This window comes from Theropithecus gelada, chromosome 13 (assembly GCF_003255815.1).
Source record: "Theropithecus gelada isolate Dixy chromosome 13, Tgel_1.0, whole genome shotgun sequence".
Taxonomy (NCBI): Eukaryota; Metazoa; Chordata; class Mammalia; order Primates; family Cercopithecidae; genus Theropithecus; species Theropithecus gelada.
Genome location: NC_037681.1, coordinates 58,383,418 through 58,410,323, shown reverse-complemented (window position 1 = coordinate 58,410,323; position 26,906 = coordinate 58,383,418). Strand labels below are relative to the sequence as shown.

Genomic DNA, 26,906 nt, shown 5'->3' with positions numbered 1-26,906 from the left:
CGCCCCCCCCAAAAATACCCCCTCTTCCCCAACAAACGTCACTACCAATGTATCGGAGGAAAGTGTACCCCCTTGAACCAAGTAACTCTAAGTCAATGAGCAAGACTCCATCCAAAAAAAAAAAAAAAAAAAAAAAAGGCTGGGAACTAAACAGACTTTTAAATAACCCATGAATGAAAGAAAAAAGTAAAATAGAAATTAGAAATTATTTTTCATTGAATGAACATGAAAACATAACATATCAAAATTTGTAGGATACTGCTAAGGTGGTACTTAGAAATTTATAGCACTAAATGCTTACAGTAGAAAAGAAGTAGACTAGGGATAGCATTAGGAGAAATACCTAATGTAGATGATGGGTTGATGGGTATAGCAAACCACCATGGCACATGTATACCTATGTAACAAACCTGCACGTTCTGCACATGTATCCCAGAGCTTAAAGTATAATTTAACAAAAAAGAGAAAAGAAGTAAAGTCTTACATCAATGACTTCAGCTCCCACATTAAGATACTAGAAGCGTAAATAAAACCCCAAGTAAGGAGAAGGAAGAAAATGTTAAAGTTGAGAGTGGAAATCAATGAAATAGAAAATAGAAAAAGAGAAAAATCAATGAAACCAAAAGTTGTTTCTTTGAGAAGCTCAACAACATTGATAAACTTCCAGCCATTGGTTATAATGTTACCTGTAGGGTTTTTGTTGGAAGAAACATATACAAAACAGGAAATAGGGAAAACACAAATTATGAATATTAAGAATGAAAGAGGTGGCATCACTACATATTTTATAGATAATAAAAGAATAAGGGAATATTATTAAATTTGTGCCAATACATTTGACAACTTAAATGAAATAGAAAAATAGACAAATTCTTTGAAAGATACAAACTACCAAAGATCACTCCAGAAGAAAGATAATCTAAATAGCCCTGTATCTCTTAAAAGAATTGAAGTTGAAATTGCACTTGAAAACTTCCCCCAACAAAGAAAACTCCAAGTTCAGATGGGTTCACGAGTGAATTCCACTAAATATTTAAGGGAGAAACAGTATCAATTCTACATAAAGTTTTCAAGGAAAATGAAGACGGGGGATACTTTTCAACTCATTCCCTGAAACCAGTATTACTCTGATACCAAAACCAGAAAAAGACTTTACAAGAAAACTACAAACCAATATCCATTGTAAATATTTATGCAAAAATTTAAAATAAAATTTTAGCAAATCCACTGATACAATAAAAAGAAAACATGTTAGGACTAAGTTAATTTTATCCCAGGAATGCAAGGCTGTCTTAATATTTAAAAATTCAATCAAATATAATTCATCATATAAACTAAAACAGTAAAACCATATGATCATCTCAACGAACACAAGTTTGACAAAATTCAGTATTAATTCCATAAAAAAACTCAGCAAAATAAGAACAAAAGAGAGTTTCTCAACCAGAAAAAGGGTATCTACAAAAAAACCTACAGGTAACATTATGATCAATGGCAAAAAATGGCATGCTTTCCCCTCAGATCAGAAATAAAATAAGAACGTTTGCCCTCTTATATTCAATGGTGTATTGAAAGTTCTAGTCTGTACAATAAGGCAAAAACAAAACAAAACCTTCAGATTAGAAAGAAAGAAGTAAAACTGTCTTTATTCACAACTAATATAATCACAGTTGTAGAAAATCTAATGGAATCTACAAAAAAGCTACCAGAAATAATAAGTGAGTTTAAAGAGGCTGCAGGATGCAAGATCAGTTTACACTATTGAATTTCTATATACAATAAAAAATCAGAAATTGAAATTGAAAATATAATATATAATAGCATCAAAATATGAAATACTTAGGCATAAGTTTGACAAAAATGTGAAAGACCTGTACATTGAAAATTGTAAAATATTGCTGAAAGGAACTAAAGACCTAAATATATTAAGAGGTACACTATATTCATGGGTTGAAAGACTTAAAATTGATGCCAATTTAAATTGATCAATGTAATCCCAATAAAAAAAAATCAGAGCCACTTTTTTCTTGATGGAAATTTTAAAAACTAATTCTAAAATTCATATGGAAATGCAAATAACCTAGAGCAGTCAAAACAAAACAAAATCAAAGTTGGAGGAGTAACACTACCTGGTTTCAAATCTATAAAGCTACATTAATCAACATGGTGTGGTATTGGTGTTGAGATCAATAAATAGATCAATGGAACAAAATAGAAATTCCAGAAACAGACCCATGCATATATGGAAAGCTGATTTTGAGAAAGGTACAAAGCCAAGTCTATGGAGAAACAATAGTCTTTTCAACAGATTTGGAGGCAAAACTTCATTAGATATGTTATAGAGTATTAGACAGATGGCAAGTTTGTAAATGTAAATGTTGAAATAATTAGATATTCAAATAACAAATGAACTTCAAGGCACACTCCAGACTATATACAAAAACCAAAATGTCTCAATTTAAATAATGGGCAAAATATTTGAAGAGATACTTCACCAAAGAAGATACACAAATGACAAATAAATGCATGAAAAAATGCTCAACATCATTTGTCATTAGAGAAATACAAATTAAAACCCCTATCAGATATACTACACGCCTAGTGCAGTAGCTAAAATTAAAAACACTGACCCTACCAAGTGTTGTTAAGACAGTCAAGCAAGCGGAACTCTCAGGCACTGTTGGTGAGAATGTAAAATGGTAAAACCACTTTGGAAAACAGTTTGACTGTTTTTTATAACGGTAGATATAACATCTACCATACTTCCTACTTCTGGGTATTTATCCAAGAGAAATGAAAGTATATGTACATTCAAAGACATTTATATGAATTTTCATAGATGATTTGTTTGTTATAATCAAATACTGGAAACAGGCCAAATGTCCTATCAATAGAGGAGTGGAGAAACAAACTATGGTATATTTCTGTTATAAAATACTACTCAGAAATGAAAAGAAACGAATTATCAGTACATGTTACCACATAGATGAATCCTAATATAATTATGGTGAGTGAAAGAAGTCAGACAAAAGGGTATATAACACATAGTTCTACTTAAATAAAATACTAGACAATGTAATCTATAATGACAGAAAGCAGATGAGTTGTTATTTGGAATGCGGGTGCAGAGAGAGACGCAAGAGGGAAAGATTAGCAATGGGCATGAAGAAATATTTGAACTGATGAAAATGTTTGTTACCTTAACTGTGGTGATGGTTTTGTGGGTGTACACATGTCAAAATTTATTAAATTATACACTTTAAATACATGCAGTTTTTTGTATGTCAATTGTATCTCAATATTTTTTAAAACTCAACCTTATGATTTGGCTTCAAGTATCTAAAGCAAAATATAGGTTGAGGGGCTTCAAAATCACAGTACTTCAAGTATTAACTTTACTTGGCTCTAAAATGTATCTTGTCTTTGTGAAATCAACTATTCTTGTTAATTTCCCAATCAACAGGCCACAAAGTCCATAACCAAAGCTTTCTCAACACACTCAGTTCAAGTAGATCAAGTCATTAAAAACAGGCTTCACTACCTTATCTTGTGGAGGAGGGGAAGGAAAAGGCGGGTATATGAAAAAATTATAAGATACAAAATACATAAATACATTGTTGGGAATTTATGATGCAAAACTAGAAAATGTCTATCAATATTCAAAATATAAATATAAGATTTTTCTTTACCTTTTCTCCCTTTTTCTTCTTTCTTTACTGCCCTCTACTTTTTAAAATTCTTTTTTCTCTTTCCCTTGTTTCCTTTTTTGCCTTCTGTCTTTCCACTCTTTCAATTCCCACAACTCAATTCTCCCATTTGCTGGCAGGATTGTACAGCGGCTGACTGCAGCATGGACTCTGGAGCAGTCCGCCCCAGTCCAAATCTTTTGCTCACGGGGTTAGACATGGTAATACCCTGTGCTTTAGCTCCCCTATCTTAAATGGGGTAATATCAAATGTTTCTTCCTCATAGGTTGCTGTGAGGTTCAAATGTGTTAATATAGGAAAAACACTTGGAATAGGTACTCACCAGGTAAGTGTTAGCATTTTACAGCCTCCATTCTACATCAGATACACTGGACTCCAATCAATTAGATATAAACAGCCCCGGACTCAAAGAAAGCAGAAGTGAGATTCCAAGGGCTGGAACTCAGTCCTGGCTTGGTCACTACAGTTGTCTGACCCCAACCCTGTTACTTACACATCAACGCTTAAACCATTTATTGGTAAAATGAGTTCAGTGTAAAAGCTAACCCCATTCAGCTTGTACCACTGCTTTTTGAAATTCAAAAGTATAAAAATATTATCAAATGAAAAGCCTTTTGATAACTTTTAGGCACAAATGAGAAGTGGCATGGATTTTCATATTACAATGAAGGCCATTTGTTATTTAGTAAGAAAGATAACATCGCAATTACATGGACATCACTAAAATTTTAGTGGACCACTAAGTTACCTCTTTAATGTTTTATGAGAAATTGCAACATACAGTTTGATTCTTATCTTCTGAAATCAAACATATTCAAAGTTTGGGTCAGAACTCCCCCTTTCCAAAGTTGTACACGAAGTCTCTTGAGAAGTTAGCAGTTTGGGTACTTCATCTGTGAGCGGCAGGTGTACCATCAGCTTGGACTTCGTGATCCAGCAGGAACAATCCTCATTTCAGGAACACTCTGCAGCTATTCTGTCTTCTCTGAGGTCAAGCAGCATGAGTGGTGAGTGAAGTAACCATAGAAAACCAGAGTCCCCATGGCTCACTTTGCATGAAATTCCTTGGAATAAGTGTAATATTCTACATATAATCCTGTCATTCAAGAAAATCACTCAGTTTTTAGAAAGTAGGGGTATTTAATATAGAAACCATTTTTACTTGGCCTCATTACAGATAACTTCTTTATTTTGGTTTGTTTCCTCATCTTTATCTACACAGTACCTTTTATATATCTGTTGTGAGTAACTAAGACTAGACTAATGAGTCGAAATAAGCCATGTTTAAGTACCAACTCTTTCCACTTGTTAAGAAAGGTCTTTGGCAAGTTATTTACTCCAAGCCTCAATTATGTCATTACCTATATGGAAAGACCACCGCCTCCCTCATTGGATTGGATTGAGGATTAAATTGACAAAATAGGCCGGGCGCGGTGGCTCATGCCTGTAATCCCAGCACTTTGGGAGGCCGAGGCGGGCGGATCACAAGGTCAGGAGATCGAGACCACCCTGGCTAACACAGTGAAACCCCGTCTCTACTAAAAATACAAAAAATTAGCCGGGCATGGTGGCGGACGCCTGTAGTCCCAGCTACTCAGGAGACTGAGGCAGGAGAATGGGGTGAACCCAGGAGGTGGAGGTTGCAGTGAGCTGAGATTGCGCCACTGCACTCCAGCCTGGGCGACAGAGCCAGACTTTGTCTCAAAATAAAATAAAATAAAATAAAATAATAAATAAATAAATAAATAAATAGACAAAATATCCTATGTATCCTCTATAGCAGGGGTCCCTACCCTCGGGCCACAGGCTGGTAGTGGTACTGGTAACTGGCTTGTGGCCTGTTAAGAACTGGGCCTCACAGCAGGAGATGAGCAGTGGGCAAGTGAGCAAAGCTTCATCTGTATTTACAGCTGCTCCCCATTGCTCATATTACCACCTGAGCGCCTCCTCCTGTCAGATCAGTGGTGGTATTAGTAGGGCGAATCCTACTGTGAACTGTGCATGTGAGGGATGTACGTTGCACACTCCTTATGAGAATCAATGCCTGATAGGTCTGCCACTGTCTCCCATCACCCCCGGATGGGACCATCTAGTTGCAGGAAAACAAGTTCAGGGCTTCCACTGGTTCTACATTATGGCGGGTTGTATAATTATTTCATTATATATTACACTGTAATAATAATAGAAATAAAGTGCACACTAAATGTAATGCACTTGAATCATTCCGAAACCATCCCCCTACCCCCGGGTCCAGGGAAAAATTGTCTTCCACGAAAATGGCCCCTGGTGCCAAAAAGGTTGGGGACCACTGCCCTATAGCACACCCTTCTAGGTTATCAGATTCTAGTCCTGTTCACAGTTTTTGAGCTATTTAGCAATTATTTCCAATGTTTTTAATTTTAAAAAATTATTTTTAAATAAAAAAAAATTTTTTTTTGAAACAGAGTTTCACTCTGTCACCCAGAGTGTAGTGGAGAGTGGAGTGGAGTGGCGCAATTACAGCTCATCCCAGCCTTGACCTCCTGGGTTGCAGTAATCCTCCCACCTCAGCCACCCGAGTAGCTGTAAATACAGGCATGCACCACCACGCTCAGCTAATTTTCGTAGAGATGGGATTTCACCATGTTGCCCAGGCTTGTCTTGAACTCCTGAGCTCAATTGATCCTCCAGCCTCAGCCTCCCAAACATAATTTCTCTGATTATATATGGCTTTATAAGGAATACAGATATGACAGTATGACTCTGGAAGGGGGCATACAGCAGGGAGTTAATGCTCTTTTGAAGGGTTATTACCATAATGAGGAGGGGAATTCCCTCTGTTAATACCCATTTGTAGAAATGGCCACATGTGTCAAAAACTCCTAATTCTCTAAAGAGTGAATTATGAGTACTGTATTTCTATTGGGTCAAGCCCATATCCAGAAATAACTATGCTGATTACCCAGTCAATGGACATCAACTTGTCCATTGAAGACACATTGAGAAACAAGAATTTTATTAAAATATAATAAATGAACACTGATTAGATCTTATGTCAGGTTCCAATTATGAGTCCTAAATCTCACTGTTACCCACCAGGAGTGTTTCTTGATAGTCCTCATAATTCATAAAGGAAGTGTTTGTACCACTCTGCTGGAATGAGTTGCTCCCACAAAACCTACAACATAGTTGATTCTATGTCATTTGCTCCCAGCTGGATTCACCTTTCTATACTTACATATTCCTTTAGCTGTTTAGAGAGCCAGAGGTATCCATAGCCTCTCAGCATATCCATGACAGAACCAGCAAGACTCTTGCCCTATCTAGCCATGAGTTTCAACATCAGACCAGTTGTCAGAGGAAAGTGGGTGAGAACCAGCTGGACTGATTCAGTATCTTGATTGACCATTATAGAAGATGGGGCCAGGGGGTTGCTTAATTTACCTACTAACCAGAATGTCTACATCAGGGCTTGAAATTTTGAGTTTATAAATGTGTGTGTGTGTGTGTGCATGTGCGTGCACACCCATGTATTTGGGACAGTAAACAGAAAATCCAAGTTTTTACTCTGATTTCCAAGATTAGGCTGATTAAGAGGTAGCAGGGAATCTTTATAGCTCACTGCTAAGTTCAACCTAGAAAATCATTTTATTTATTATTAAAAACTGGGAAATATAGGAAATAAAATAAGCTTCACAGAAACATATACTACTACTATTTTAGTGTATTCCCTACCAGATGCTCTTCTGTGCTTATTTTTATACTGTTGAGATCCTATCGTTACCTGGTGGGGGATGGGGACGGTCCTTGCTCCCAGAGCTCTCAAGATGGTGGCAGGCCACTTTCAAAATGGCAGTGGGCCACTTCCAAGATGGTGGCAAGCCTCGCGTTCTCTGACCTGGGGTTCTTGGCCTCACAGATTCCAAGGAATGGAATCTTGGGCCATGCAGTGAGTATTATAGCTCTATTAGAAGCCCTGGGTCATGGAACAGAATCATGTACCCCAGTGACTAGTGTTCAGCTCGATTAGGATGAACCCAGGCACTTAGCTGTGCAGGAACAATAGCAAGCCTTCAGCCCAATCGGGAGTGGCAATGGGCGCCTCACTGGATCAGCATAGCGGACACTCTGCTGGATCCGGAGGGAGGGAAGTCAGCGGCGGGTCTGTGACGGCGGCAAACAGCAGTGGTGGACGGCGACCGAAAGCTCAGCTCGAGCGGTAACAAAGCACGGACCAGAAGAGTGCAGTTGCAAGATTTAATAGTGAAATAGAGTGAAAACAGAGCTGCCATATAAGGGGAGGGGACCCAAAGGGGGTTGCCTGCTGGCTCGAAGGCCTGGGTTTATATCCTGATTCTTGTCCCTCCCGCTGTGCTCTCAGGCAATAGATGATTGCCTATTTCTTTACCTCCTGTTTTTGCCTAGTTAGCATTTTAGTGAGCTCTCTGATTGGTCGGGTGTGGGCTAAGTTGCAAGCCCCCTGTTTAAAGGTGGATACAGCCACCTTCCCAGCTAGGCTTAGGGATTCTTAGTCGGCCTAGGAAATCCAGCTAGTCCTGCCTCTCACTATGTATGTACTATTTTTGACTTATACTTGCACTTAAGATATTCTGTGCAGTTGCCTATATCATTTTTGTAATTTTTAATGTCAAAATGTTATTCAATTGTAGTTATATTTCAATGCGGCTGCTTTCTTACTGTTGGACATAGTGTTATGCTGTTATGAACATTTGTGAATCAGTCACTGCACTTTACTCTTTATGATTATTTCCATGACTAAAGATTTAATACTTTTCAAAAGCTGTCAATAAATTTTACCAAAGGTTTGTGCCAAAGTACTTTTTAAATTTCTTTTATATTTTCATATTTGATGTACCCAGGTGACAAAATATTCTCTCACTAACTGTGTATGAGAATGCTCCATCTCATAACAATACTGCCAGTGTTGAATGCTTCCTGAATGAAGAAAATAATCCTTGCTAATGTCAGGCCTCTGAGCCCAAACTAAGACATGTATCCCCTGTGACCTGCATGTATACGTCCAGATGGCCTGAAGCAAGCAAAGAATCACAAAAGAAGTGAAAGTGGCTGTTTCCTGCCTTAACTGATGACATTTCACCACAAAAGAAGTGAAAATGGCCGGTCCCTGCCTTAACTGATGACATTACCTTGTGAAATTCCTTCTCCTGGCTCATCCTGGCTCAAAAGCTCCCCCACTGAGCACCTTGTGACCCCCACCCTTGCCAGCCAGAGAACAATCCCCTTTGACTGTAATCTTCCATTACCTACCCAAATCTGATAAAACAGCCCCACCCCTGCCTCCCTTCGCTGACTCTCTTTTCAGACTCAGCCCGCCGGTCCCCAGGTGAAATAAACAGCCTTGTTGCTCACACAAAGCCTGTTTGGTGGTCTCTTCACTCGGACGCAAATGAAATCTAGTTTGATGGTAAAAGAGTATTTTATTGTAATTTTATTCACATCTTTTGATTACCAGTTACAATACTACATCTGTTTGTTTTTTTCTCTTCTGCCAACAACTTGTTCATGTCCTTTGCTCAGTTTTCCATTTTTCATCCACATTAATGAAATTATTTTGTTTTATGAAGTCTCCATTGAAACAATAAAATACTCATGAAAATTCATTTTATTGGATTTAAATATTTAAAGAAATATTCTGAAGGCTGCAGTTTATTGATAAGAAAAATACAAAGCATACATGTTTATAGATTATGTATTGACATTATAGTATATAGATTCTCCAAATAACATAATTAATTTTGTAGTGCTACTAGTGGAATGCATTCTGCAGAAACATGGCTTTACCTTCAAATCTGAGCACAATACCCTTACATCAAAAATGAAGAAAAGGATAATAAAACTTTGATTCGTTTAAATTTTGGTAGATCACGTCTGATTTGTTGAAGAGTAAATTCGGTTATTTACCTCTTCAAGGAAGTCATTATTTTTTGCATCTCTTTCTGTGCCTCTTTATCCTATAAAGAAAATACAAATACATAAGGAAATTTCATGCATTCATCTTGATACTCTAGTGTGCTGAAATAGACTTACATTAACTTGAGGAGATTCCCCAACATGAGAACTTCAAGGTTCACGAAGGTACGTGCAATCACCAAATACTTTCCCTAATTCAGGTCACTGACAGTGTTTTATTATTATTTTTAATAATTTTCTTTTTTTTTTATTTTAACAAGTTGCTTTTGTCTTAGTGAGTGTTTTATACAGCATTAATCCTCACATGTCCTGGAGTGTTGCTCTATGAGTAAAGGGTTTATCGTGTTTATTTCACTGAATTCCTTCTCCAGCATGAATTATCTAGTGTTTTCCCAACAGGTTTCTTCCTCCTGGAAAAAACTTGCCACTTTCTTTCCTGTTTTACTCTAAGTTTTTTCTGCATATCAAGGCTTGAGCTTTGCCTGAAGGGTGTAGGGTTTAGCCCTGTGGGAGCTCTCTGGTATCTAAAAGATGGCATCTTTCAGATAGATGGAAACTTGAGTGAGACCGCCTATAAAGGTTAGGGCTGAGGTTGAAGGCTCTTCCAAATGCTGTACATTTATAGGGTTTCTCTCCATGTGCATTGTCTCATTATAAGATGAGATCATTAAATGAAGACTTTCTCACATAGATCATATTCATATGGCTTCTCTCCAGTGTTAATTCACTGTGTTGTTTAAAGGATAAATGGTCACTGAAGGCATTTCCACACTGATTACAGACAGAGTTTCTCTCTTGAGTTCTCTGGTATGAATAAGTTAGCTCTCTGGATGAAGTGTTTCCTACATTCATTACATTTATGGAGTTTCCCTCCAGTGTGAGCTAACACACGTTGAGTCAATGTTGAGCTGTGATAACTTCCTCATACTCATTATATTCAAAGGGCTATTCTCCACTGTAACATCTCTGCCACTGAGGACATAACAGGCTGTTAAAGCCTTGCTCAAGTACCTTCATTTATTCATTTATTTTCCCACATATGAATCTGATGCCGAGCATTCAGTATAGTCCCTAGTTAACATCTTCCATGTTAGTTACATTCATGTGGTGTATTACTCTCCTTTGCATACAGAAGTTTTCTCCTTTGTAGTAGGTCAGCTGCATAGCTATATGATTAATTTTAAGATTTTCATTATATTTCAAGCACTAAATATATTTGCTATATTTATGCAATTGTCCTCTTATAAGAACTCAGGTTATGGTTTAGGGCTCCGGTTATTCCTTTTCTCCCAGATTTGAACTATCCACACCTTTGAGCTGAGATAGCACACTTTCTCTAGTCTCAAATTAAAGTCATGTGATTGTGCTGCATTCCTAATTTGGCCCTCCCCAGGCCAATTCTGCTGTGGAGGAACACAGTTCACCCTTACAAATCTCAGTGTTGACATGTTGTTAGATCGCTCCTTCCTGTAGATATTCTACATGGAAGTTCTGTCTTTGTTTCTAAGACTTTACTGCCTGGATGCTGGTTTTGAGGATTTTCTCCAGAATCACATGTCTGTGCAGCTTCCTCTGAGATGGGTCTAGCAGGGTCTGCTCTTTCTGAGTAAAATCCAAAGCCATATCCTTAAAGGTCAACATTTCCTTTTTTTTTTTTTTTTTTTTGAGACGGAGTCTCTGTTGCCAGGCTGGAGTGTAGTGGTGCAATCTCGGCCCACTGCAACCTCCCCCTTTCGGGTTCAAGTGATTCCCCTGCCTCAGCCTCCTGAGTAGCTGGGGCTACAGGCACATGCCACCATGCCCAGCTAATTTTTGTATTTTTAGTAGAGACGGGGTTTCACCATGTTGGCCAGGATGGTCTCAATCTCTTGACCTCGTGATCTGCCCACCTCGGCCTCCCAAAGTGCTGGGATTACAGCCGTGAGCCACTGCGCCCAGCCAAGAGTCAACAGTTCCTATGGTTGCAATGTCAAGAACTCAGTCACCACCTGTCTTTCTCTGTAATCTCACCCAAGGGCCATCTGAGCACTAAGCTTCCCAGACAGAGGAAACTTGAGTGAGACCACGATGATACTGAGGTTGGGGTCACCACATTCTGGAGCTCAGAGCTTCTTTCTAACTTTCTAGAAAAAGCCAGGAACCTGTATTTTTAATGAGCCTTCTACTGTCCAAGCAAGTCTTAAATATTTAAACAACTGGGTTTAAATTCTAATTTCCTTAGATTATATATAGCAAAACCTCAGGATGACCTTTCCTGGCCTGTGGCCCAAGTTGTAGTACCAGTTTTATTTTCTCACAAATCTCTGTGCTTTTATTTCCAAAATACTCATCAAATTTTACTGCTATGACTTTTTCAGTGCCTGCCTTTCCCACTACACCACAGAATTCATGATGGCAGAGGTATCTGTTTTTTTCTCTTTGTATCCCAAGCCTCTAGCAGAGAACACCTCTATAATTGTAAAATAACTGAATAAAGATAATCTCCCTCTTTCACCCAAACACACACATTCAAAAATACAGATTTATTTCATCTGATAGTGTTGGAAAAATACGGTTTAGAAAACTACATCAATGCTCTCTGTTAAAGACTTTGGATAAATAAGAGACTTATTTACATTGAATTGTCATTATTCTCCTAGCATTTGGGTAATGATTATCACACACCAACTTCATGAGACTGGGTACTGGTTAAGAACAGCTAGTCCCAAACTGATGCTGTATCATCAATTATTTCAAGAAAATAAATAAAAGGGTTCTAAGAAACTTCTTTAGAGTATTTTTAAGATCAATTTAAATAACACAACCAAGACCATTATATATATTGCAAAATCTTAAGAAATAATACATTTTAAATGCAAATGACAAGAAGGTAAGAGTCAAAACAGTAGAAATATGGGGTTGTAAACAGACTTTCTACAAATCATGAAAATGTCCGTTTAGAGAGTGGGAAAAGTCTGTCTATACTATCTATACTATAATAGCCTTATTAATTTTTTTTTTTTTTTTTTTTTGAGATGGAGTTTCACTCTTGTTGCCCTGGCTGGAGCGCAATGGCACGATCTCGGCTTACCACAACCTCCGCCTCCCAGGTTCAAGCGATTCTCCTGCCTCAGCCTCCCTAGTAGCTGGGATTATAGGCATGTGCTACCACGCCCAGCTAATTTTGTAATTTTTTTAGGAGAGATGGGATTTCTCCATGTTGGTCAGGCTGGTCTCAAACTCCCAATCTCAGGTGATCCACCCGCCTCAGCCTCCCAAAGTGCTGGGATTACAGGCGTAAGCCACCGCACCTGGCTGTCTTATTAATTTTTTAGAAAGTACTAGGAATAATTCTCCAGGCATGGATAGCACAGATGAGTTAATTTACAAGAAATAAGTTTCAACAGGAAAGAAATGGGCAAACAAGAATTTCTAGCAAATAAGACAATATTACAGGATTTTGGCAAGTGACTCATTTATTACCCTGAGTAGCATTTCTAAAACAGGAAGGCAGAGTGAATGGATACAAATTCTGTTTTATAAACCTATCCAGAAAACCAATGTCTTAATTCAGATAATCAAATATGATATCGTAACTCAGAAAGAACATTTAAAGCAGAATTAGGATTTTGTTACTAAGAGCAGTTACCAATGAGAATTGTGCTTCTCAACTCATAAAACAGGTTAGAAATATAGCTCAGAACTTCAATCAACAGGCCATTTCAAAGACAACTATACCACTTGCTAAATATAATGAGCTCTTAACTTTTAGCACTCCCAGAGTGCACTTCTTTTTGTGGTTGGTTTCTGGTAACATTGGATTTACTAGTCTATGAGTCTGTTTGTCTTAGAAAGGTGATTAATGCCATTTCAAAATGTTTCAGCAATTTTAAAATACAGGGTTTTCTTTACCAGCTTAGCACATCTCTTATCATAAAACAAAATATTACATAATGCTTTTTATATTTGAGCTTTCTCAGTAGGCTCCAAGTTGATGAACTTTAATACTGCCTCCAGGCAAACAATTTTCAGGTTGCCAGTGAAGTCATTATTTCATTCAGCAATCATTCTCACACTGTCTCAGACACAGAAATCCCTTTTTTAAAAAAAGAAATGTTTCTCAGGATCTGAGATTACTTTCCTAGGGTCAAGAAAAGTCCACATGAATAATAAAAATACCATCGTTCCAAATTCTGGGAATGTAAAGCTGCTTACACCTATGAATCTGGGCTCTAGAGACCAAATGACTGACACTCCCAATATCAAGTAGCAGTGTGATGAGCTGAGAGTTCCCTAACAGAGGACAAAAGACAGGTCCACAAATGACTACAATGCAAGGAAGAAGCTATAAATGCCACAAGAAAGAAACAAACATGTTATGAAATTTCACAAGAGAGAGCAAACTGATGGCTAGGTTGTCTTCTTGTAACTAGTGGCATTGCTAGACATTTTGGAAATGAATAAACTTGGTTAGCAAAATCACTAATGGGGTATATTTCAATCTGAAAAAACTTTATAGAGATGGAGGGGTATTACACATAACTCACTTCATACTATTTTCTCATTAAAAAAGAAATGGAAATATTCCTTACATACCTTTACTACTTGGAAAAACATTGCTAAGAATACAAATGGAGACATCACTGAGGGAAAAAAATGCAATGTGAGAAATATTTGCTCAAACTATTTTGCTTATTACAGAAATACTTCCAATGTCTAGCCTTCTTACATTCATTATGCGTCTTCTTTATTATTACTATTGACACTACTATTTTTATTTGCATGATATTAATGTCTTGGTTCTTTCTATGAACACTTACCGAGTGCTTATGATATGCTAGGCAGTATACTCAGGATTAGGGGTGTAGTGATGAATGACACAAACCTGGTTGTTACTCTCATGGAACAATCACATTAATAATGACATAGTAACTGTGTGAAATGATAGTAAGGAAAAGCATAGGGGGCTTTCTTGCCAGCAGGTGTCAAGAAAGTCTTTCCTGAAGAAACAGCATTCATGGTGAGGCCTGGAGGACAGGATGGAATAAAGCTAGTGAAAGGAGCGGAGGGTGGGTAGGAGTGTTTCAGGAAGTGGGAACAGTATGTTCTAAGGGTGAAGGGCAGGTTGGGCGGTGGAGGGAAGAACGGGGAACATATGAAGCTTGAGAGACTGTTAGGAGCTGGATCAGAGCCTTGAAGGACATGCTGAAAATTCTGACCCTCATCTTAACAGCAAAGGGTTTTGAGCAGGGAAGTGACATGTTGACGTTTACACTTAATCTGTTGCTTGGGCTGCTACTGGGAGTCAAGAGTGGCCTGGCGGGAGGCAAGGAAGCTGGGAGGAGAATGGCTGGGAGGCTGGCACACACCAGCTGTGGTCCGGGGAAAGTGGGCACATTCCTTTCGCTCCAGGCAAACAGAGCTTTGCTTTCTTTTGTGCCTCTGTTCAGGACGTGCAATGTACTTGTCCACAACTCCATATTATATAGATCTTTCAAAGTCTGCCTCTGATGCCACCTGGCCTCTTCTAGGTGAAAATAATTTCTCCTTTTTCAAAATTTCCATAACTGAGGATTGGTACTTCTCTTAGTACCTCATGCTTTCTGCTTTGAGCTACAGTTATTTGGACACACACCATATGTTCCCTTCTAGGCTATAGCCTCCTAGAAGGCAACAGGCATGTCTTATTTGTTTATAGTTCAGATCACAATAAATATTGGAACCTGTACTGCTCCAACACAGAAAAAGAGGTGGGTTTTTTTGTTTTTTGTTTTTTTTTTTTTTTCTGGGGGCATTTCTTTTCTGTTATGATTTAGAGGATGATAATCTTTGGTGGTACGAGAAGAGGAGGAAAATATATACCTATTTTTTTTGTTGTTGTTCCCACAGCACCAGTCAACAGCTCATAGGAGCAGACTGAGTTGTTAAGCCGTGGAATGCTTGAAACTTACAGCATACCCAGAATCCTGAATTACTGAATAAAAGGGCAAGAGACAGGGCAATAGTTTTTTTCATTAATGGCCTGTGTCCAAAAACCAAAAACATGTTATTACGTATTTTTCATCTTTGTCATGGCCTTGGATAGCCATAACTGCTGTGAGTTGGGCACCGAGGATGGCAACCCATGGTCGCTCCCCTTGCTGTAGGCTGGGCCACCTGTCTAGCTTGTTTGTTGCCTGTATAGTTAATCCTCAGCTCCCCAGAATTATGCTGCGCCACCTCCTTCCCACTGAAGGAATTATGCTGGCTTCACTCCCTGCTGTCTTATATCTAACAAGCATCAGGATGCTTTAACCGCTAGGGCCTCCTGGTGACAGGTTATCTTACAGAGATACAGCAAATTTTAAAACTTCATAGTACATGTAAAATCCAAGTCAAAGGTTTTAGTATGAAAGAAAACTCCATCATAGAAGGAGAGAATAGAAGGGTGGCTGTCAGGGGCTGGGAGGGTGGGAGAAATAAGGAGATATTGGTCTAGGGTACACAGTTTCAGTTATGCAGGATGAATAGGTTCTGGAGATTTAAAGGACAGCAATGTGACTATAGTTAATAATACTATATTGTATATTTGAAATTTGCTAAGACAGTGGATCTCCAATGTTCTCAACAACAAAAAAAGTAACTATGTCAGGTGATGAATGTGTTAATTAGCTTGATTGTGGTAGTCATTTCATAACATATATGTCTATCAAAACATCATGCTGTATATATATAGTTTTTATTTGTCAATTATACTTCAATAAAGCTAGAACAAAAATAAATACATAAAATTGAATAGAGAAAACTACAAACGTATCTAAGGAAGTTATTCATATTTTGAGCTTGAATAGTACTAATAAGACAACAGCACTGTCACTTTCTGGACTTACCTCTTTGGTAACAGTAGGAAGCAATAATGCCAAATTACAGAACTTCAAAGCATTCTGGTTTTCCTCAAGATCAGCATAACACTGGAAATGAGAAATAACCAATATTAAACATAATCATGTTTTTATGTGACGGGTTCAAACTGATCTTAAAGCAGAACAGTGGTCTTCATTACCTTTGCTAAGTACATGTAATTGGGATTAGAATAACCAGGGCATAGTTCTTCAGCCTGATTTGAGAGAAAAACAGGAGAGAATAAGAGGGCAATATTAAAATAACAATAACCACAAATGAAGAGAATATATTTAAATAAATCAAATATTATGAACCAAACTGCCGTAAGAATTTAGGTTGGTTGTTTCACATTTGAATCACTTGATCAGTTTAAGTATCTTTTGAGTGGAAACATAGCCTTTGCATTTAGCCATTAAAATAAAATTGATTACCATGGTCATAAAGCTTACAAAGCAATGAGATACTTTATGGTTTTGAGGTTTCTTTACATAATAATTTTCCTCAGTCTTCTTTCTCTATTCTTTTCAAGAACAAACAACTGGTAATATTTCTAGGACAAGATCCATCCATCCATCCATCCATCCATCCATCCAATCCATCCATCCATTGGATCTTGCTCTGTTGCCCAGGCTGGAGTGCAGTGGTGCAATCTCAGCTCACTGCAACCTCCATCTCCTAGGTTCAGGTGATTCTCCTGCCTCAGCCTCCCGAGTAGCTGGGATTATAGGCACCTGCCATCATGCCTGGCTAATTTTTGTATTTTTAATAGAGATGGGGTTTCACCATGTTGGCCAGGCTTGTCTCAAACTCCTGACCTCAGGTGATCCATCCCCCTTGACCTCCCAAAGTGCTGGGATTACAGGCATGAGCCACCACTCCTGGCCTCACTATCTATTTAGAAAATGAGAGTAGAGCATGGCTGGTACCCCATGGCAAGCATCTCCCACTAGATTAATATTTGATTTCTTATGATTTCAACATATTCCACAGGAGTTAAATAATATCTGAAGTCCATCAAATCATGGACTTTTAAAGGAAAGACAGATCCTTGAAATAACCAATCCAGGTAGTAGACATGAGTGGGTATTATAAAGGTATTTTCTATTATCTACTAATCTTTTATGTACCAGTTCCTTTATCTCTGGGAAATAAGAATTATTTCAGGTATGGTATTGTTATCAGACAGCCCTTCTTAGAACCTAGGTCAGTCTTGTTATGTACCAGTTCCTTTACTTTATCTCTGGGAAACAAGAATTCTTTCAGGTATGGGATTATTACTAGACAGCTCTTCTTAGAACCTAAGTCAGTCTTGCTTCAGAGTCAGCTTTCGCTGTTTTGAAGGCCCAGGCAAGCAAGCTTACAACCTGGAGTCTCCACCCTAGAGCGGGGTAGAACACAAGAGAAGAGGATGCTTTTAAATATTTACAAAAATATCCTTGTTTCACAAGATACGAACAATCCAGACATTTCCAAAATTAAAAAGTGAAAATTTCTCCTTCCTAGTTTTATTCTCAACTTCAATCTCATGCCCCAGGGGTAACCACTATCAGCAGTTTGACATGTATCCTACCAGACTCTTTGCCAAGTATAGGCAAATAAAAAAACAGATATTTGGCTTTTGAAAATGAAACAAAATGGAACCATTTTACATATATATATAATTTACATATATATAATTCTTGTCAATTATACCTCAGTAAAGCTAGAAAAATACAAATAAATACATAAAACTGAATAAATGTGCACATTGATAGAAAATCTACATATTGGCCCCAGACTTTTCCCCCATATTACAAACACATTTTCATGTTAGCATAGATATACTTCATCATTTTTAAGAGCTGTATTTCATATTCTGCATGAATCATAATGAAAGGAAGCATTTCTCATTGGACATCTTTATTTATTCTCCATTTTCATTATCGCTACTAATAATCAATGAACATACTTTTTCTCATATGTTTGTGTATATGTGTGTATATGCCTATAAGGGAGATTCCCAGAAGTTGAATAGCTGAATCAAAATAATATATATATATTTTAAAGAGATACTAATGAAGATAAATCCAAATCAGGGTGCTGAGGAGTGGTCCAACACCTTATGAGGGCACATCCCTTTTAAAAGACATTTTATTCTGTACAGAATCCAAAAGAGAAGGTTCTAGAAGGAGGAGGACAAAAATCTCCTAGGGTAGGGAGCCAGACTCGGTATAAAACTTTAAAATCAGGTAGCTTCACAGTGTCTGGGCATGGAATGAAACCTGCTGGAGAGACAGCAAAGCTACCAACAGATTAAAGGAAGTTGTCAATTTCAATCAAGCCAGAGCCTTGACCATCCTATAGTGCCATCCATGGATTCTGGTTCTTCTGCTTCTCTCTTGTCTAATCATCTCCATTTCAAGGCTTCTAGTTTGGTAAGAGAATTTCTTGAGCCATTCTAATAAGAGGGACTTAAGACTGAACTTTATTCAATTATACCTTCTTCTATGCCCGGTAGTTGCCTCAGCTCTGTCCGAATCCCATATTGGGGACAACTTGCCCCAATGTATGCATGTAAAGAGCTTATTTCTTTAGTACTGGCATTCTAATTCTGCATATATACCTTAACACCTATGTTTAGTAAACTAAAGTGATTATAAATAAGAACACCTCTTTTTGTTCTCATGGTTTAAAAAACTGAAGCCCAACAGAACACAGACAGGCAACTAACAACACTGAATTTCTAAGGTAAAACAGATTCTGACCTTTCATAAAAGGCCTTGGATGAATTACAAGGAGCGTAGCATTACTCAAATGCTAATGTTTCAATGTAATGTTCCAATGATGAGGCAGTTTCTAAAGAGGCCCTTAGAACATTCTTTATCATAACACCTGGCAAAGAATATTACACATATTTAATTTGTCTTGGCGATCCAAGTTCCTTGAAGACAGGAACTATGTTGGTCATTTCTGTGTTCCCAGTATTTGATGCCATGTTTGGCACTAGTTATGTGCTTAATAAACACTGTTGAATAAATTAGCTCTTCTTTAAAACATCTTATAAGCTCAAGCAGCAGCCTTATACCATATCAGGACACAGCTGAGAGTTCTGCAGCTGGGGAAGCCACTAGTACAGACTCAGGGATCATATGATTGCAAACAGTAAGTGCAATCAGGGTAGCCTGTCTCCCAACATTGCCACACCTGTCGTTTACCACACACACCCATCCTCTGATCCAGTGGTTTCCAGCCATGCCATCAGCTGCCATTGGAATCAATAGCTTTATGATCTTTAAAAACACTGATCAAGATTTAAAAGCACATACCATATGACCCAACAATTCCACCCCTAGGTGCTCACCCAAGAGCAATAAAATATGTTCACACCAAACTTGCATTTGAATGTTCACAGAAGCTTTATTGAAAATAGCATCAAACTAGAAACAACTCAAATGTCTATCAGTAAGTTAACACATAAACAAATTATGGTATAACCATATAATGGAATATTACTCAGCAATGAAAAGGAGCTGCTGATACACTCAATAAAATGAATGAATCTCAAAACAGTATGCTGAGTAAAACAAACCAGATATACACAAAAGTACATGTTGTGTGATTCCATTTATATTAAATTTTAGAATGGGCAAAACTAATTTACAGTGATAGGAAGCAGATCAGTGGTTGCCTGGGGCAGGAGATGGGGGAAATTGACAGCAAAGGGACAAAGATAACTCTCTAGGATAATGAAAACGCTATCTTGAAATGGTGGTGGTTACAGTGGTGGTTACATAGGTATATAAGTTTGTCAAACTTCACTGAACTGTACACCTAAAATGGGTACAATTTATTGCTTATAAACTATACTTCAAGATACCCAGAGGTTCTGAAACAATGAGTCTGGGTCATGGCCTGGGCTGCCATTTTGTAAGGTGCCCCAGATGACTGCAATGCACAGCCAAGGTTGAGAACCACTGCCCTAGGGAATCATGGCAGCATTTTGGATGAGGTGGGAAGCATGCTATAGTTTGAAAGAATTTCCCCAGGGGATTCACAGATGATTCATTCCTATAGGTGTCTAACCCACCTTCCTAGATGCTTTGAGGCTGTGGAGGGCCAATCTTCCCCTGCTATAATAGCAAAACAATAGTAGCTAACATTGATTTTTAGAAAGAACATTTAACATGTTAGACCCTGGGCCAAGAATATAAAATACATTATTTTTGTAACCATCACAAAAACTATACAAAGTAGGTATTATTATGGCCATTTCACGGATGAAGAATTTGAGAGTGGGAGAACTAAGGAAATGTGTCCAGGTCATTCAGATAGGAAAGGCTCAGGTCTCAACTTCACTCATCCAACTCTAAACTCAGTGTTCTCAACCTCTACAGGACCCAGCTGGATGGTTCTAGAGACACATTCCTGGCCCCTGTGAATGCTCTTTGGAGGGGTGAATTCAGGGCAGGAGTCTTACAGTCTGGGTCCCAACAACACGGCCTGCTGTGTTGTAGGACCTAGGGGGTTGCAGACTCTCCTGGATGTGGGAGCCAGGGTCTGTGCTGTTTCCCTTTCCTCTCCTCCACCTCCCAGATTTCTTAGTTCCACCACAGCCTTAGCCTCAGCACTCCAGACCCCTCAGTCCCCTCAGCTGTTCTAGTAAATATGGCAAGAAGCATTCCTGATGCCTCCTCTCTTTCCTTTGACAAACAACATGGAATGCATTTTGAGACTAAAGTCTAAGTAATGACCTAATGCGGGGCTCCCCAGGATGGTTTGCTGAAGTGTTTAAATTTTAATGAAATTAAAATTCTGCGAGTTTTTGCTGAGGACTACTGGGTGCTAGGCACACTCTAAGCAATTTACTTGTAGGAATGTAGATAATCCTTACAACACCACTGTGAGGTAAGTACTATTATCTCCATGTTATTGATTAAACTGAGAGAGATATTAAGCAATTTGCCCAATGTTAATCAGCTGGTAAGTGGTAGAGCTGAGATTTAACCAGGTAGTCTGTTTCCAAAATTTGCATTCTTTACCTCAACATTATTGTGCTACTTACCCACTTTTGATTTTATCTGTGTATTATTTCAGGCACATTAGCATCTCAAGAACTTTTCTACAGTGTTCTGAAAACCTGCTCCTCAATTACAACTTTGATATTATGAGGAAATGAGTTTTGAGTACAAATAATATTTTTGCTAGTTAATGTGGCATCTTTTATATAAATATTTTATCTTAAATAGATCATAATCTACATTCTTATACAATTTAAAATGAGGGAACTAATTTTCAGTGGTAGGAAAAAGGTGAAGACATGGGAGTGATACAGTCTTAGCCTTCACTCATATTTAAACCAAATCTTTGATTGCCATTGTGTGAAATGGAACAAATTAAGTTCCTGAGGTCTTGACTCCCTTTTTATAAAACAAAAAAAAAGGATCAATTACATAAAAAACAAGAAATGTACAGCCCTTTTCTTTTTTATTTTTTGAACTCTTTTCTGCTGGGCTTGTGCTTGATTTCAGGACACTTACTTTTTCACTTGAGGCAGCCACTGGCCATTGGGGGTGACAGAGAGAAAGTGAGAAGAAACCTACTCACCATCTTAGACTACATGATCTACAAATTCCCTCTCCGTTCTACAAAATTGATCCCTGAGGTACAGCACAAATATTAGCATGCACAAGACTTTTATTATTATTATTATTATTATTATTATTGAGATAAGGTCATGCTCTTTTGCTCAGGCTGGAGTGCAGTGGTGCGATCATGGCTCACTGCAGCCTTGAACTACTGGGCTCAAGTGATCCTCCTGCCTCAGCCTCCTGAGTAGCTGGGACTGTAGTTATGCCACCATGCCCAGCAAATTTTTTTACTTTTTGTAGAGATGGGGTGTTGCTATGTTGCCCAGGCTGATCTCAAACTCCTGACCTCAAGCAATCTTCCTACCTCAGCCTCCCAAAGTGTTGGGATTACAGAAGTGAGTCACCGCATGCAGCCTTGTCTGCATTTTTACAAACTTGAAATAGGTAGGTTGGGAAGGAAAACACATTTGGTAACTATAAAATTTTGAAGTTGGTTCCAGAGAAAGGTAAAGGGATTACTACCCCAACAGGAAGTTGATTATATGGGTGGCTATATTATACATTTATATGTGTGCTCACACACACATATATTACTGCTTAGAGTTGTACAGTACAGCGATTACACATTTTAAGACAGGATTGAGAATACCGATTTGGTCTGATATCCCAAGAATCTTCCAGAGAAATGTCTGCAACTTCAGGAGGTAGCTTTTAAAATAACTCCTCCTTTTGGCACTTTTATTTCTTTAAGATTAAACTGGTTCTGTGTTAGGCTAATCAGGAGTACTGGGACTAAGCCTAACCATCAGGGCGTGACTGTTTCTGCACATGCTCACATGACTCAGAGAGCTGTTCTTGGACTTAGTAGTAAGGGCTGTCATACCTAAACCTTCACTTAAGCTGCTGAGTTATTTTTAAAAAGTAGTTTGTAATTCCTAGAACCTAGGGCATAACTAGCTGTTCTAAGGAGTTTAGACTTAAAACATATTAATAACTTGCATTATGAGGGGCTTAAAACAGAACATGCCAAAACTAGGATTCAAACTGAGGCTCTACATGGAGAAAAGATTTCCTTGACAATGGTAGCAGGGATTGGTGCAGAGGGTAATCAGTCTGACACTAAAATAATGAATAGACAAAATGTACCTTAAGGAAATTGTGTAAAGCTTCTTGCACAGTTGAAGATGGTATCTTTCCAAACAGAGTAGCAGCCATTTTTTTCTCAATCCAGCTCAGTTTTGAGACCTGCAAATACACAACAATATCACTCTTAGAAAGTTGTTCACCTTTTGAATGGATTATCTCTCCCCAGTTAGATGTGTGTGTGTTATATGTATATACGTGTGTGTGTACATAGATATAACATATACAAATATAAATATATATCCATAAATAATATATATTAGAGATACCACCCTCATGGCATTAATGTTAATATTTTACCTTCCTTTTTCACAATTCTAAGGAACCATGGGGTCCAAAAGCACTGGTTTCAAAACCAACTTGAAATACTTTTGATAAGAAGATTTATGTCAAATCAGAGGAAAAAGGGATGGGGTGGGAAATAATGCCGATCCTGTTTGTTCATCTGATTCTGGATTCTGAGGCAACTATGGTGTATTTCTTCGTACAGCACATAGGGGCTACAAGACTGCCTTTGCTCTCCTCCTGCCTACTCCATGCTGCCAACTGGCCTCCTGACCCAGAAGTAGCATCTCAGAAATATAAATAGAATAGGGATTCTCAAGCCAGAAGGAGTGGGGAATGGGGACCCACCATACATATTTTACAATCCTGAAGATTTTTTAAAGAATCAATAACCACCAAAACGAAATTTCATATTACCATTGATTTTTTGCTTTCTTCTAAAAAGTTTTCCTTTTTCCCCAAATAAAAATATTAGATGTTCATTCTAAAAGATTAAGCTGGCTCAAAAATGAAACTTAAGAGGGTATTGAGCCTGTTGATGCTCTGTACAAACCCATAAAGTATCTTCCTTCTCAGTCCCATCATCTAGATACCTCGGTAGCCAATATCCTCTGTTTTTTAAATTTTTTTTTTTTTTTTTTTTTTTTTTTTTTTTTTTTTTTTGAGACGGAGTCTCGCTCTGTCGCCCGGGCTGGAGTGCAGTGGCCGGATCTCAGCTCACTGCAAGCTCCGCCTCCCGGGTTCCCGCCATTCTCCTGCCTCAGCCTCCCGAGTAGCTGGGACTACAGGCGCCGCCACCTCGCCCGGCTAGTTTTTGTATTTTTAGTAGAGACGGGGTTTCACCGTGTTCGCCAGGATGGTCTCGATCTCCTGACCTCGTGATCCGCCCGTCTCGGCCTCCCAAAGTGCTGGGATTACAGGCTGAGCCACCGCGCCCGGCCTGTTTTTTAAATTTTTTTGACAATGTCTCACCTCATTGCTCAGGTTGGAGTGCAGTGGTATGATAATGGCTTACTGCAGCCTCAACCTCCTGGGCTCAACAATCCTCCTACCTCAGCCTCCTGAGTAGTTGGGAATATAGGTGTGCATCACATGCTCAATTAATTTTTTTTAAATTGTTTGTAGAGACAGGGTCTTCCTATATTATCCAGGCTGGTCTTGAACTCCTGGGCTCAAGAGATCCTCTTGCCTCAGCCTCTCAAACTGCTAGGATTACAGGCATAAGCCACCTCACCCAGTTCATTATTCTTTAATTAAAAAATCATTTCCTTATTTTTTGACATAATTTTTCATATTGGTATGCTTATTTTTGCTTTGCTTTGAACTTTGTAAAAAATAATATACTGCTTATTTCCAGTATGACTTGCTTTTTCACTTAATGGTATGGTTCTAAGATTTCATCCAGGATAATGAGTATGACTGAAGTTCAGTCATTTAAATAACTGAAATATTTCATCATTTCAACAGACATCAGCAATGTTTTTATCCACTCTTTTGTCAATGGACATTTGGGTCTTTTTAATTTTTTTGCTCTTAGGACCAAGGCTCCCATAGCCATTCTTGCACATGCCTTCTAGAGCACATTTGTGAGGCTCTGTGGGTAGGCATGATCACATGGCAGGCAAATATTCAAATTTAAAAGACACTACTCAATGGTTCCCAAGGTAGTCATGCTGATTTATGTTTCCACAGCAATGTAAAAATTCCTGTTGCTCCATATCCTTGCAACACCTCATACTGAGATTTTAAAATTTTTATAAAATGAGTAGGAATCAAATGGCATCTACTTGGGGTTTTTATTATCATTTTCTATAATTTTGTTTTTTAAATTTTTAGTTTAATTGCATTATGGTCAGAAAAACTGCATGACATCAATTCTTTGAAATATATTAAGATTTGTTTCCCGGCCTCATATATGGTCCATTTTAGTACACATTCTGCATATGCTTGAAAAGATGTCCATTCTCCAATGGTTAGCCACATGGCTTCATAATTATTAGATCAGGCTTGTTAAATGTGAGGCTCCATGTTTTACAAACTAATACTTTTTTGTTTTCTTGTTCCATTAATTACCAAAAGGGGTGGGTGAAACTACCAGCATATGGTTGATCTGTACATTTATCCTTATAATTTGGTCAATTTTTATTTTATAGTTCTGAGGCTGTCATTAGAAGCACACTAGTTTATAAATACTTTCCTTGTGAATTAAACTTTCTATATAGTTACGCTCTTTATCTCTAGATATACTTTTGCCTTAAAATTTATGTGTGTGTGTGTGTGTGTGTGTGTGTGTGTGTGTGTGTGTGTGTCTGTAGTAGTAGTAGTCATCCCCTCTTCTTCATGGAGTATATTCCAGGACCCCCAACAGAAGCCTGAAACCATATATATATATACACACACATATATGTTTTAGTTTGATTATTTATTTGCTTACTATTTGATATATAAGTTTTCTACATGTTTACTATCTATGTTTATTGGTCATTATGTATTTTTTAAATTGGCTTTATTGAAGTATAATCTACATAAAATCTCCTCCATTAGAAGTGTACAGTTCAATGAGTTTTCATAAATACATACAATCCTGTAACTGCCACAACAATCAATATATACTACATTTTCATCATCCTAAAAAGTTCTCTCATATCCCTTTGTTGTCAATCTCCTTAACCTGCTCCTAGCCCTAGACAAATACTGATCTGACTATAATTTGCCTTTCTAGAGTTTCATATCAATGCAATTAGGTAGTCTTTTGTGAGCTTTCTTGGCATAACACTTTGAAGAGTCATGCATGTTGTTATGCTGCTAAAGTTGCTATGAAAATTCATATGCTAGTCTTTGTGTGAGCATATATTTTTATTTCTCTTGGGGAATACTTAGGAATTGATCATATATTCATTATTCACATATTCCCATTGAAACATGTGAGTTTCAATTGCTTTATATCCTTGCTGGTACTTGCCATTGCCATCTTTTAAATGTCAGCCCCTTTAAAAAGTGAATATATAGCAAGCAGTCTTTCTCTGTGGTTTTAATTTGCATGTTTCTAATGACTACTGATGACCAATATCTTTTCATATGCTTGCTTACCACTCACAGACTTTCTTTTGTGAAGTAATTGAAATGTGATCTGGAAAACAGTCAAACATATGTGGAAATACTTCTAGTTTTCATCTTTTCGATTTAATTTTATGGCCATAATAGGTGTTAGACAAAATGCTGTAATTAGCATAGGTAATGTTATAAAGACTGCCTGACATCCTGGAGTAAGAGAAAAGCTGTCAAGTCCTTTTGAAAGTTCTAGCTTGTCCTGTTACATGGCCATAACAAACAGTTTATTTTCAGAAAGCAGGACTGAATTTTGTTTATGCTGTTCATCTATCCCCTGCCAATTCCTCTTATTTTAAAAAAC

At 37.9% G+C, this 26,906-nt stretch overlaps 1 protein-coding gene across 7 annotated transcripts in view; it reads right to left on the bottom strand.

Annotated features, from left to right (window-relative positions):
• Positions 1-26,906, bottom strand: part of RMDN2 (regulator of microtubule dynamics 2) — a 127,720-nt gene that overhangs the window by 36,701 nt on the left and 64,113 nt on the right. For 4 of the 7 annotated variants that reach the window (XM_025405882.1, XM_025405884.1, XM_025405883.1 and 1 more), the window contains 4 exons: positions 23,213-23,311; positions 16,660-16,713; positions 16,487-16,567; positions 9,123-9,679 (listed from right to left, as the gene is read on the bottom strand). In XM_025405882.1, the coding sequence (XP_025261667.1) occupies positions 9,626-9,679; positions 16,487-16,567; positions 16,660-16,713; positions 23,213-23,311 (288 nt within the window). In that variant the 3' untranslated portion in view covers positions 9,123-9,625. Of the gene's footprint in view, positions 1-9,122; positions 9,680-16,486; positions 16,568-16,659; positions 16,714-23,212; positions 23,312-26,906 lie in introns of those variants that run through there. The other 3 variants (XM_025405885.1, XM_025405881.1, XM_025405880.1) reach the window with 2 other exon arrangements.